The sequence below is a fragment of the Sparus aurata genome, chromosome 7, assembly GCF_900880675.1.
Source record: "Sparus aurata chromosome 7, fSpaAur1.1, whole genome shotgun sequence".
In the NCBI taxonomy this organism is placed as follows: Eukaryota; Metazoa; Chordata; class Actinopteri; order Spariformes; family Sparidae; genus Sparus; species Sparus aurata.
Window position 1 is genome coordinate 32,846,111 of NC_044193.1, and position 13,927 is coordinate 32,860,037.

Sequence of the window (13,927 nt, forward strand, 5' to 3'; positions counted from 1 at the left end):
CCATCAAACATTCCAGCGTGTTGCTTTAGTAGTGGAAAAGGAATTTCACTAATCAACATTCAACTCTTACAGCAGCAACTTCTATAACTATCTTCTAACACTTTTTGACGTACCTCTGGGAACGGCAAACCAAACATTCTCCTGTTGTAGAATGTTAGGTTAGAAAGTCAGGAAGTGTTAAGATAGAATCGCTGATGAGCAATGTGGAGCTTTTTTTACTTGAACTTCAAATGTCGCTTCAACCATCGCTGCTTAAAATCCGTAATGTAGCAGGGACGACTGAATAATCATGGGGCGGAATGCGAAAGTGTTGACAAGTGTCACGGCTGATTTAATCCAACACAAGACGATCTCAAGTTTGTAACTCTTGTTTTCTATGTCTGTATAACTTTGTTATGTTTAATATGACATGTTTTGATAATGTTTTGGTACATAATGTTGTGAGACATACTCTGAAACAAGAGAGCATTTGGGATATCAGAGGATTTATTTGGAATAAACAAACAAACAGAAACTATTATAAAACTATCACAATTTAAAAAACAAATACACGTAGGTTAATAGAGGATGTAATGTAGATATCTTATAGCACAGAACAACATTGAACAGTCAACAATCAGAGTGATTAGTATAAGTCCCTTGGATTGTTGCTTAATATGATGCGGCTGTTAGCTGATATATTCATTGCGGTCTCAAAGCTTTTCTGGAAGAGTACAAAGAACACAGAACCACCTCAGAACACCTGGTTGTTATTACAAAAACACTGACATTACAGAAAGCTAGTGTGTATAAGGGAACGGTAAAGAGGCTCTCAGCTTATACTCATCTCTGTTGCTATCTTATCAACATGCAAGCATTCCTTTTAGGCTTTGTTTTTGTCTAAGCTGTCTTGCTCCGCGCTCTCCCCTCCACTGCCAAACCGTCGGTTCAGCTCTGATGTCAACACCGAGCAACACGATTTCTGTAACAGAAGAAAGAAGAAATGGTGTCAAAGTGTTAGACGATTTAAGAGTTGATGTCATGTTGGAAGGGGATCATTGAAGCTAATGTTATTTATCATCCAATACATGTACCAGATTTCACTGAAATCCATACAATCCAAACCAGAGAAGAGACAGGTTGTGCTTTTCTGTGGGGTCAATAAGCCAACAAAGGTATAACTTTATTCAAGTGTGTTTGAACCTCCACCCCAAATACCACAGTACATACCTCAAAATGTATTGAAAGTTACCCCAACATCATTTTAAATACTATTTTTTCAAATAAGAAGTTAATAAAAAGCTGATAATTTCTATAATATATTTCTGGGAAAATTTCAGCTGGATTCCACTCAACTTCCCCTCAGCAGGCCACTAAATTGAAGTGAGCACAGTTGTTGCAGCTGAATTTGAACTGAGGAACTAATGAACTAGTTTCTGCCAACTTCTGAAAGTCAGTAAATCAGAGACATTTTGTTAGCAAATGAACAGGTAGAAAACAGTTAATATTAACCTCATCAATAATCATCTGTGTGTATGAAAGAGGGAGGGAGACTGACTGTTGACTGGTTAAAATGTTTACTTACCTGTGGAAGTAAAGCTGCTCAGCTCAGCTCAGTTTAGTGGCTTGCTGAAGGGAATTTGAATCGGCATGACCAGCTATTGCCAGCTATTTATTAACTGCTTATTTGTAAAATGCTGAATCTTAAAGTTTCATGACAATGGTTGTTAAGATATTTCAGTTTGAACCAAAGTGGTGGACTGACATCCCGTCCCTACAGCCATACTGGTTACTGGTGGATATACTATTCCCTACCTTGCCATCCTTAGCTTGGTTGCGAGCCCTGGATAGGAGCTCGATGACGGCCAGCAGGAGCCCGACAGCCAATCCCAGACCCAGGAGAACAAAGAGACCCCGAAGGTCACTGGGCTGCAGGGCCTCAGAAGTTTGGGCCCTGTCAGCACCCATACAGCTGCTGGCCCACCACTTGTCTCGCAGGTACGTTAGCTCTCCGGACTCACTTAGCTGGAGGATGGCGATGGTTAGGTTTTTGACTAGTGGGGAACCTGGTGAAGCAAGAAGAGGCAGTGCGATAGAAGAAAGAGGCTGCTGAAAGTCTCACTTCAACCTGTGAGCATTGTCCTGCTGTTAGAACAGCCCCCACTCTCTGGTTTCAGGCTCTCCATCAGATTCTTTCAAAATGGCTACAACAATTTGCTCAATTACAACAGCATTAGTTTTTCTGTGGTTAACCAGGTCTTAGTCACTAACACCTGTCAAAAAAGTTATTTTTCCTAGCATGGATATCTATCTATAGATAGAATGTGTTCATAAACATCTGCTGCTAACATTGGCAGGTAAAGAAAGGCCAAACACTGGAAATGGAGGTCAGACAGCCTGTGATCCATTCTGCCTGATGTGGTGGCGTTCTAACCTGTGCTTAGCACTGTCCACTTGTGATCGGACCAGAAAAGGCACAATTTAACACAGGTCTGAACTGGGCTCATTATGAATTTATTTGAAAGATGCAATAATTCTGCAATAAAACTAAACATTGTAAACACAGGAATCTGAACTGAAAGGTCACTCAGAAGCACCGAACAATTCCACTGGTGAGGGATTCTTGAACAAAAACAACAGAAAAGGTCACAGGTCACAACCACTCACCCAGAGGTGCTGCGATGGCGTAGCCTCTCATACCGATGACTTCCTGTGAACGGGTCAATTTACAGTAGCGAGCCACTGCCAAGTCCAGGGACACTGCTTCACCGATGAAGGCGAAGTTTCCCTCCTGGGTGCGGCGGACACCCTCCTCCATGCTTTGCACGTAGCTCTTCTTACGCTCCATGTGCTGGTAGATACGGCGGTACACAGGGTTGTTGGAATACTGGGAGAGAAAACAATGTAAAATAAAACATTTTAGTCTTCAACTCTGTATTCTGAGTGATATCTGTCTCCCACTCAGTTATATGAAGTGCTCTCAGAAGTTATGAACCAGCTGTAATCACTATAAACTCTAGCTAGGAGATGCTGAATGTGCCTTAAAGAACATCATGGTGGATCCAGACTCGACTGTGCCATAATCAATCACGTCCTGGTTAGCAAGGTCTTCAAAACTCATGATGGAGATGTGTTTGTTGCTTGAGTGCAAAGCGATGTTGAAGTTGCCAAAGTAGCAGGCCAGCAGCAGTATAGCAAACAGCCACCAGATGGCACTGATTAGCCGTCCAGACAGGGCCTTGGGGTGAGGACCAGCACCTGAGAGGACAGTGAGAGCAGTCAGGAGGCTGCAGTACAGGTCTACCCACTACTAAAAGTTAGACTTAATGACATGACATAAATTCATGCTCAATTTAAAACAACAGGTTTTATCGTTGATGATGGCCTTGTCAATGTAGGGTATAACATTATTTAATGATTGCTCTGACTAAGCTTTAACAAACTGGGAAACCACACTACATTCAGAGTCATTTTGAACTCAGCACTGTGACGATGGAAAGGGAAGGGAAGACGGGAAGAAAATATGTTTGATCACATATCATACAATGTACACATATCATACAACACAGTGAAAGTGGTGCTCTGCTTTTAACTCATCTTGAGTGTGCAGTGTATACAAGCCTGGTGACTCCAGATCTTGGTTCTTCAGCACAAAAAATGACAAAATGCTTTGTTTCCATTTCATGCTGGTACTCACTTTACCTAGCTGCTAGCAAATTTCAATATGAAACTTCACCTGACTTTGCACTGGCATTGGTGTGAGTAGTTAATGGCTGAATTTTCATTTTGGAGTCGGAGCAGTTTTGGCTTTGAGTTTTGCACAGTTAAGTTGTGTTATGGAACATCTGTCAAAGACTTTGTATCATTCATTTCATAAGGTTGTAGTGCAGCATATTGGTTTGTGAGAGAGTCTATGAACAGAGACAGTCAGCAGCCATGTGTGTTTCTGTGCCTGTGGTTCAATTAAGCATACTGCTGTGTTACCTTGAAGGGTGAGCGCTCCTGTGATGTACCAGAAGCTGTGCAGCAATGTGAAGTTGTGCTCCTCTGTGTCCGACTCAGCCCATTCAGTGGGACTGACCCTAGAGAAAAATAAAGGGCTTCAAACCACCGCTGTTAAACTCTGATGCCTGAGAAAATTGGTTGTAGAAAGCCATACCCTCTGGAGAATTAAGACCCCAAGTCACATAAGATTTTTCTCTGATCTGGAGCTGTTTACTGACAGGAGGGGAGCTCCGAGGTTACTTTTTAACCTTTGGGATTAAAATGTGGATATATCTTCACTCCTGTACAACCTGACTGCAGCAGCAAAACAGAGTTAAGTGCCTGAATTGGTGTGCTTAGCTTAGCTTGAGGCTAATATACTGTAAAGTAATCTGGCTGTTTGGGGCGGATGAACACTGCATGGCTAACCCTAATAAACACTTCAACAGTATGCAGTTTAGTTCTGCCAATTGCAGTTTAGCTTGTGCTAGCAAACAGCTACATTAATGACACTATCACATGAATTTATCTTATTGATAGCTAAACTTAAAAGGTAAGAAAGAGATAAGTGTTCTGTTACCACGGAAAATGCTGGTTGTGGTTATGTGAAAAGATCCTATCATTTGCACAAGATATTATGGTGGACTAAGGTGGCTAGTTTGCACTTACCTACCAACGAGGAACATACAGAGACCTGTTAGCAGGAATGCGATGAGGACACCAACCCACATGTTAGTGGAGAAGGGTGACATAAGACTGAAGGTGCTTTCCTCAGAGGCTAGATCTTTGTGCAAGATGAAGCCGAGTCCTGTTTGCATGAAGGGGGTGGTCATATCCACAACCTGCTCTCTAACTGCAGTGAGGGTCAGCGGGGCCACAGCCAGATCAGCCTCCTGGTGAAGGGTATGAGCACACAGATCATACGCAAGACACAGAGATAATGTGAGGCCATTAAATACACTGCGATGTATCGACCAAAATCATATCCAGTACTTTCAGATGTCTGCCATTGTAAGGTGCTATGGTTGTCCCACGTGATCTATTGGCTACACTGCCCCCCCATTTGTTCCAGAGGTTCTCCTCTGTTAAGTAATGAATAATGAATATAATAATTATTATTATCATTAAATGTTGTTAAGTTATTCTTATTTTTATATAACTTATATACATGTTCAATGTCTGAGTTTAAAGTATTTGTTACAATATTTTGAAATGTATTCAGATTCACTGCATTTGATCATGTGATTGTTTCATGAATCAATACTTTTTGTACTTTTGGATCATTATACTTAGATAAATATTTCAGCTATGATGTTTAACTGACCGTTTCTTTGTCGTATCAAAACTACAAAACTACTACTACTAACACAGTCCACTCAGTTTAATGCTCATCAGAAGAGAGATATATTAAAATATTCATATATTCAAATTTACATGACAACTTGTCAGCTACAAAACTGTTTAAACATGACACCTTTGTGTCATGACTAAACAGTTTGGCTCGGCTTTGAGAAAAGGCTACCAAAAATCTAAAAAACAAACACTATACATTCAGTACATTACATGACACACATTCACAGCTCAGTCCCTGTATTACATTTAAATGAAAAGTTTATCCAAAAAGTAATTATTCTATCCACTCTCATGCGGAAGGTGAAGTTTCACAAAACATTTCTGGAGCTTCACAGCAAAAACAGAGTTGATGCATTCTCCTACACAACTGAGGTAGCTGGACAGCTACAGCTCATCCCGTGTAATCCAAGATGCCAGTGACACAGAGACAGCAAATTGATTTGAAAAGTACATTTTTATATGACTTTTTACAAGATGAAATCTTCACAGAGGATGCAAAGTTAAAAGCGTTAGCATGCACCCTATCTGAAGTGGCTACACAAGCTCAATCACATGTAGACTGTGTGAATATTGCCATTTCAAATAAATTTGGGACCTGCACAGTAGACGTTAAATGTATTTTTTTTTTCTGTAATTTTTCTTTTTGCATTGAAACAAATCCCTCATCTACTTCCGTTGTTTAGCAGAATGCTGCAATATTGTTTTGCTGTGAAGGTCCAGAAATGTTTCGTTGACTGCAAAACTTCCCCAGACCTTTATTTGGCATGGGGCGAGAAGATAATGACTGAATTTGAATTTTTGGCTGAACTTGTCCTTTAGGTAGAGCCAGCACAGCTTCATGGTCAATGATTTACCCCTTTGATGATCTCGCCAATCATGCCCTGCCAGTTGCCGCTGGAGTCCATTGCTCCGTAGCGGTTGTCTTTCACTAGGTGCAGTTTGTACTTGAATCCCAGCTTCTTGGAGAGCATAGCGAGCAGGTCGACACAGTAGCCCTCCAGCTCAGGGCCCCTGCTCATGGTGTATGGGTCATCCTGAGGAAACAGAATGAACAACCTCATTTTAATGGAGAATGTTAGGGATCATTTTGGGAGAACTGGGAAGTAAAATAGCACCCAAATTCATTCTTTGAAGCTGAATCGAAAATATATTCAATCGATTACAAAACAAAATTGATGGTTTTAGGTGGAAATCTGGACTCGAACTTTGGTGAGATTAACTTTTTGCAAGGCTTTGAGTTAGGAGTGAGAACATTTCTGGATTTGCATGATTGTTTAAAGATTGCAGTGTCACATACACAGGATGTGCAGTGAGCAAGTGATGTGTAGTTGTATCTAAAGGAAAATATCTTTTTTCACTGCTGAAATCTTCTTATCAAGTCATATTTTGTCTGTAATGTGTCTTAAAGTATCAATTTCCTGAAACAATCTAAAGATTTCTCTGTGTACCTTTTAAATGGCTTAAAGTGATCCCTAATTGAATACAACTCAACCACCAATCTTTAGAGAAATGGCTTCGGGATGAAGCTGTAGGCCTCTGAACGGCATTGTTTTGATATTCATGAAGAGAAAACATTATAGTAGACAAAATTAAAATGACAACTCCATGTGTCATGCAAATCAGCTGGCTGGCTAGCTTTATTGAGCCATCAGAGAGCCCACGATTGCAAGTCACAATCAGTGCCATTCTAGACCTGCTCCACGAGCTGTTTTTGAAAATCCCCCAGACTCAGTTTAACCTCAAAATAGAGCAAGGCCTACAGCCTATGTCCGTCTACGTAATGTTTTGCGTTGCCGCTTGTGTATTTTCAGTGAAATAATTAGGGGAAATTATGTACTGTTTTTTCTGCTTGTTGTGCCTGAACATTGATCATCATCTCTCTATAAAAGCAAATAACCTCTGTCTGTCTGTCTGTGTGTGTGTGTGTGTGTATGTGTGTATTCCTCAAATATCTCTGCGGATCAGGATCAGACTGACCTGAGAGTTTCAACATGGCTGCTGCGTGGTTCAAGGGTGTGCTATTTCGCATTTGTTTGGACTGCAATGATACCGTTAATAAATTATTTCATAAATGCTTTACAAATTCCAGGAGCATTGTCCACCGGAGCCACTACAGTCACGTGCGCACCAGAGCCAATCACTGCACACCGTGGCCAGGCGCGCACCAGAGCCAATCACTGCAGAGCCCACCGCGACCCCCCACCTTAAGAAACAAGCAGATTTATACCTGCAGCGGCGCGAGCTGGACTGGGATTTTGCCGGCGGTTCGGTCCCGTTCTGTTCTGTTCTGTGCATCTAAACTGACTGTTGTGGATTAATGAGATTAAACGAGTCCGCACCGAGTCTGTTCGGGTCTGAGGAGATCCGGAGACGCGCGGACAACAAAGTGGAATCGGAATCTGTGGATGTTCGTGTGTAGCTAGCCGCTAGCTAGCAGCTAGCCGCTAGACGCTAGCTACACAGCCCACCTCCCGAAGCGACGGACCGGAAGCATCGGCACGTCCAAAACCGAACCTAGGGTAAATAATGTCCGCCACGCTTTTTCGCGAACATCGCCGTCACATTTGCTTTGTGTCTGGTGCAGGAAGAAACGGTAAAAACGGGCTTTTGTCACGAAAGTGTCCAAGCAGCAAGTTTGGTTGTTGAGGAACAGGAAGTTGTGGGAGAGACCTAGGCGGATGATTGACATGCAACGATGGTCGGTGTGTGTGAGAGTTGAGAGATTTGTGACATTTAGCGTGTTTGGAGTGTGTAGTTAGTGTGTTATGTAGTGTTTTGTGTAGTGTGTTTAGTGAGTAGTGGAGTCGTTTTTTTGTTTAATGAGTCAGAATAATGAGGAGAAGCTGAATGTGGAGCAGGCAGTGCAGCTCTTCATTCAGCTGGAAGGAGCTCAGGCAGACCTTTTAAATGTATGCACACATTTAGATAAACAACAATTTATATTTGCATTATAAGTAAAAAAAAAATAAATGGTTTGTTAAACATATTTGTGGTTTTCACCGTAAAAAAATCTAACTTTTTCTACTCGGATTTCATGGTTTTTTTTGTGATTTTAGGTCCATTGTGTTAATACAGTATGTCAAAATAAAAAAAATAACTGTACAGTCACACATGTGAGGTTGTGCTGAAAATAATGACACCAAGTAAATAGCTTTTAAGATTAAATATAATGGCAAAATCAAAAATAGTCAAAAACGGCCAATTATACCCTGGAATATCGGATTTCACAACAAACCTAAATATCCCTGACGTCCCACCTTCAAACACAGCCTCATTTTGCCATCCATGAAAAGCTCCTTAACCTCCCACTTTTTTATAGGAATACACTTTTCTTACGGGCACTGCACTAGTCTTTCAAAATGCAATGGAAGACAAATGATGATGACAAATAATCAAGGAAAATAAAGTGACTCTTTTGTCTATATACTAAACTGTTTGTGAACAAAACACCATTAGTACCTCTATGGTGACTGCCTGACTGCTCTTTTTTTTTTTTTTTTTTTTACTCGTCTTTAGTGATTTTAACTTGGTCAGTAAAACAGAAAAGATGGCCAAATGACAGAAACTAAAACTGTTCTGCTGAGCCAAAATGACTCAGCTCTGCAAGGCCACTGCCACTTTGGTGTTCTGGTGTAGAGAAAAAGACAGAAAGAAAGAATACCTTTATAGTTGTGATGGATAAGTCCTTGGCATCTGGAATAGAAAAAAAAATACACCACAATAAATTTTGGATTCTTGTAATGAAGCATGTCAACAAGCGAGAAAATTAGCACAAAGCTGAGAGGATTTAGTCTATGCCAGCTCTTTGACTGATTAGTAGTTTGGTTTCATGTCTACGAGCTTACGTGAACGGCATTCTCTGAAAGCCTAATGAAGCATATTGTTGTTCTGAGCTCCCATCATGCCTTTTTTTCTCTCAGCCACAGCAATAAATAAGCTAAACAGAAACTGGAGGACAATGAGAGTTTTGTTGTTGGTTGTTTTCAGGAGACCTGGAGAAAGGGCTCCACACTGAGGTAACAGTCACATGGTCCAATGAGATGTTGACTGAGTCCCTGTGGGGGGGAATCAAGGATGTTTTTCTACCGGTGTTTTTCAAGGCCTTGTCCACCATGTAACCAGAGCAGGGGGTGAACCCCCCGCCCCATCCCTTGACATTACCCATGACACTAAGAGTTGTTTTCTTTTTGCTGTGACTGTGACCAATGGCATTCCCAGCGTGTCCAGCAGGCCCTAACATGCCCTGCCAGGGTCAGTCAGAGAAGGGAGGGGGGATAAATGGAGGTGCCAAGGATGAAAATTCTTTATAATATTATGCAATAACAAAAGTGGGGTCATATAAAGCCCATGACACCCCATCAGCCTCCTCTAGAGAAGATGGCAGGACCTGCGATCTGCGGAGATGCCTGTCAGTTGACTGCCTGCCTGCAGAGTCTTCCCCTCACATGGTTAATTGATTTATCACAGTGCTTTCTGGACCACAGCAAGGCGGTAGCCCCTCCACTGGTGAGAAATGGGATTCTGCCACAGTGGATGGCAAACCCTTTGTTCTTTGATAGGACTCCAGCAGTCCAGCAGGGCCAGAGTCAAATAAGAGGAATGATTTGGGAGTGTGACCCCGTCTAGTAGGTCAGCCAGGGCTGCTGGCACAGAGCTTTGCTTTAACTCTGCAGGCAATTGCAGAGGCAGGGCTGCTCTGGAGGAGGAATGGATGTCCCAAAATATACCACTTGTCCCCTTATAATTCGTGAAAATGTATGTAAAATCATCCCAGAATGCCTATCCCAGGTGCTTTGAACTATTTGGAGTACAGGTATGGTTTTGGTCTCTTTTGAAGGGTAAGTTTCTTCCTCAAGTGTCATAATAGTTTAAGTGCTGCTGGTATTGAGTTATTGAAGTTTGAACACTCTTTGTAAGCAGAGATAAGCCTGCAGATAACTTACAATTGAGCCTTATAAGCTGGAACACAGTAAAACAATGGGGTCACAGCATTTGGTCTTATCTAGTCTGCAGTAAGTTCAAATTTGATACCAGTAGAGAGCAAAAAGCACACTATTTCCAGTTTGCCCCATGGGACCTTATGTCAGAAAAAACTTTGTCTGGTAGTGAAAAGAGAAAGACAAATATTTGTTTGATCCTGCATGAACTGTGCCAAAAATCACATATATGATGTTTGTCAATTTAAAAGACAATTTTTAACTTGAGAAATTGGTAGTGTGTCAAAAGAATAATGAAATATAAGACTGTGAAAATGCATAATTATAGATACTACACAGCCAACAGTCACATTAGTCACAGTGTCTAGTTAAATGGTCACAGAACCTGTTACATAAACATTGTTGAGCTGGTTGTGTATATCAACTTGCTCTCAGAACTAACAAACTACCCTTTACAAAACTGAAGTTGTCAATATGGCCAGTTTGATTTTCATTTTTACCTTTGTTAATTATTTTTCTTCGTTCTTTTTTGCTTTTAATTTGCTTTTTAAATCACAAACATCATTTATGAATTAAAGAATTGTAATTCATGGCATAATTCAAGTGGCATGGAAAAATCATGCCCTGCCATCATGCCACGAAAAATCCGTACATATTTATACATATTTCAATATCAATACATATTTTTCTGAAATAAGGTCCCATTGGGTCCACAGGAAGGGGCATGAATTCGGCACTTTATATCACACACTATTTTCTTTCTTTCTTCAAAAAAAGGGACATTTTGTACTTCCAGAATACCCTTGCTTAATAGTGAAAGAAGCTTACACACACTTTAGTGCTATATTTCCTTCTTAAATCAAAGACATTTGATGCTTAGGTGAAGAAACAGGCAATACAACAAGTAACATCCTGGAAAACGATGTAAACTTTCATAGTTTTCAAATGTATGCTTATGAAAACCCATTTAAACGATATATTGTTATTTCTGAATTTCATTGGCTATAGGATATTATCCAGGAGAGCGAGAGGATAGAAGAGAGAGAAGGCTGTCCTCTCTACAGGGATGCTCGTTAGTTGTTGTAGGCTTCAGGCAGGACATAGAAGCACCTATTGGGTCAAATCATGTGCTGGTGGAAACACTATAAGCCATTGTAACCCAACCCTTTGTGCACGTTGAGTGCCTCTCTCCGCTCTGCTAACAGAGAGCAGCAGTATCTTATGTTAGTTTAAAAATGGAATCTGCTAAAATAAAATAACAACCGGCTTCAACACAACAGAGAAGATCCATACAGCCACGCATAAATGATTCAACTGAAACACCTGGTTAAAGTTACATAAACATTATTTTTTGTGAAAAGTAATAATAAAGCTGTTACTGTCACTGTCGTTGCGAATTGCTGAAACTCTGTATTGCCGCCAAAATGGCCCTACCAATGTTTCCAGCTAAGTCGCTGGACATGCTGGCAGGCAACACGAGAGCAGGTGAGGAGACGTGACTAACAGTGCAGCGCAATCACTCCGTCTAAATACCGGAAGCAGACCAGGGATAACGCTCGTACGTGTCAATGAGCTTTTATTTTGGTAATTATGGTTACTGACAGTGTTTATTTACATATTACCTAAATGTTTAGTTTCAGCCGTGACATTTAAATTTAACATTTAGCGTTTAGCATTTATATTTAACATTTAGTTTTAGATTTTTTATTTAAACATTGAAATTATATTTTTATAAGAGAAGTAAATATCACAAAGTTCACAAATATTGCTGTAAATCTGGTCAAAAGTAACATTAAAAGATTCACATGCATTTTTGAAACATGGTTTGTAGCTAAATGTGGTGAAAACTTGCAGTTCATTTTAGCATGTGTCGGCGTGCAGGTAGTCGAGTGGTTAGAGCGCATGCCACACAACGCAGCGGACCCTGGTTTGAATCCAGGCCAGCGGACTTTTGCTGCATGCCACACCCCCTCTCTCTCCCATTTCAAAAATCCATCCACTGTCTAAATAAAGGTGTCTATGCCAAAAAAAATAAAATAAAATTTTTAGCATGTGCAACTTTATATCCCATGGATATTGGCCTGTCACAGATATATTGTTATGGTGTATATATTTAGGGTCACTGACATGAAAACTTTTTTTAAGAGATGATATGCAGAAAAAGATGCACTGGGTGATTAAAATGATTAATTTCATTGAAGTTCACTGTAAAAGTGCAGTGATGTCTGTTAGACATTAAAGTTTATTGTTAAAGTGTAAAATATCCTTTCTCCGTATCAAATCTTAATGACAAGTTATTGATAACCTTTTTTGAGCAATCATAAAAGAAATGTGTTATATTGACTGATTTATGATGTCAGTCTAATATATTGAGTATTGAAAGGGCTCTAATTGAAATATGATATAAGCTTTCTCTTAAGCATGGACAGCCCTGACAACTGCTGTAAGAGATGTGGTGTTTAGCCCTGCAAGAGGAGAGATAAACAAGGACACATGAAGTTATGACGTAAAGGATATAGGGTTGGCTATTAATATGAAGACTTCGTTCTGCAACAAAAACATGTATTGTGACAACCCTGAATGTGTAGTATTTATCCACGTTCAACCACGTGTGCTGCAGTTGTGAGGTTTTTATTTTGCATTATTCTTACCTGCAGTGATGCTACAAGCAGTGAGGGCTGCCAGACAGACGACCAAAGACATGTAGCCTTTCATGTTGCCAAAGCCCTGAAAATGGCACTGATTAATACATAAGTCTCAACAAGATTATCTGTCTCAATTTCAGATGCAATCCAACCAAGAGCATGTGACAAAAATCGTCTCACTATGTTGTATAAAAGAAGTTTCCTTACCTCAATTATGCCAAATGCACACGGAATGAAAATGTATGTGCGAGGAACAACTCCAGGAAAACATGTAAGAAATTCACAAGACTTGCTAGTGGGCAGTCAGATGGTTGTGTGCAGACCAATGTAGTGGGGGATTATATAGGGGATCATAGGGAGGGAGGAGACAGGAGCTCAGGCGCAGAGTAAACTTGTGATTATTTGGCAGAGGTTTTGGGGGGATAAAGTTCAGGAGAGAAGTGTAATGACCTAACAGTTGCTACACTTGTTTTCATAATATTACAGGATAGTAGAAAGAGGGATGTGAAGGTGGGTGGGAGAGGGGTACAAGTAAATTTACAGGTGGATAGTTTGTTTTCAAGCAGGTATGCACACAAATTGGTCCTAGCTGCTTTGACTTAGAAAAGGTCCTCCAGGTTTTAACCGTAAGCCTACAAACCAAATTGATGTATTTGCACAAACCTTTTGAAAACAGGCAGTGGTTTCATCTTAAAAGGAAAGACTTCATTCACTCTTTGAGACAGAAAACATTCTCCCAGGACTGAAGTGCTAGACAAAGCTAGGGGGTTGCAGTTGAGAGGCCAAGTCGTGCCAAACTGTCTAGATAAATACGGCTTTAAGAGGGACTCTGTGGTTTTCTTGGAATCCTAATGAAGCTGTCCTTTTGTGTTTGTGTGCCGGCTGGAACGGAGTCTGTGGTGCTAAAATGAGAATGTCATGCTTCACAAAGTCTTACAGAGCTGAGGAAGAGGCCTGGCAGTGTGTGACAGCTCACCAGAGGTGGCTGTCAGCTTTGGAAACCACAGGCTTGACAAAAGACAAACCTTT

The 13,927-nt window shown here is 40.6% G+C and overlaps 1 protein-coding gene across 1 annotated transcript; it reads right to left on the reverse strand.

Annotated features, from left to right (window-relative positions):
- Positions 1 to 468: 468 nt before the first annotated feature.
- LOC115585373 (probable glutamate receptor) lies at positions 469 to 13,249 on the reverse strand. The gene is made up of 10 exons (XM_030423691.1): positions 13,106 to 13,249; positions 12,905 to 12,980; positions 8,978 to 9,009; positions 6,171 to 6,350; positions 4,633 to 4,856; positions 3,964 to 4,061; positions 3,020 to 3,237; positions 2,647 to 2,866; positions 1,795 to 2,045; positions 469 to 961 (listed from the first exon to the last, which is right to left on the reverse strand). Exons 2-10 carry the CDS (start codon positions 12,966 to 12,968, stop codon positions 863 to 865), a joined length of 1,386 nt encoding a protein of 461 aa, XP_030279551.1. The 5' UTR covers positions 12,969 to 12,980; positions 13,106 to 13,249; the 3' UTR covers positions 469 to 862.
- Between the last annotated feature and the right edge of the window lie 678 nt (positions 13,250 to 13,927).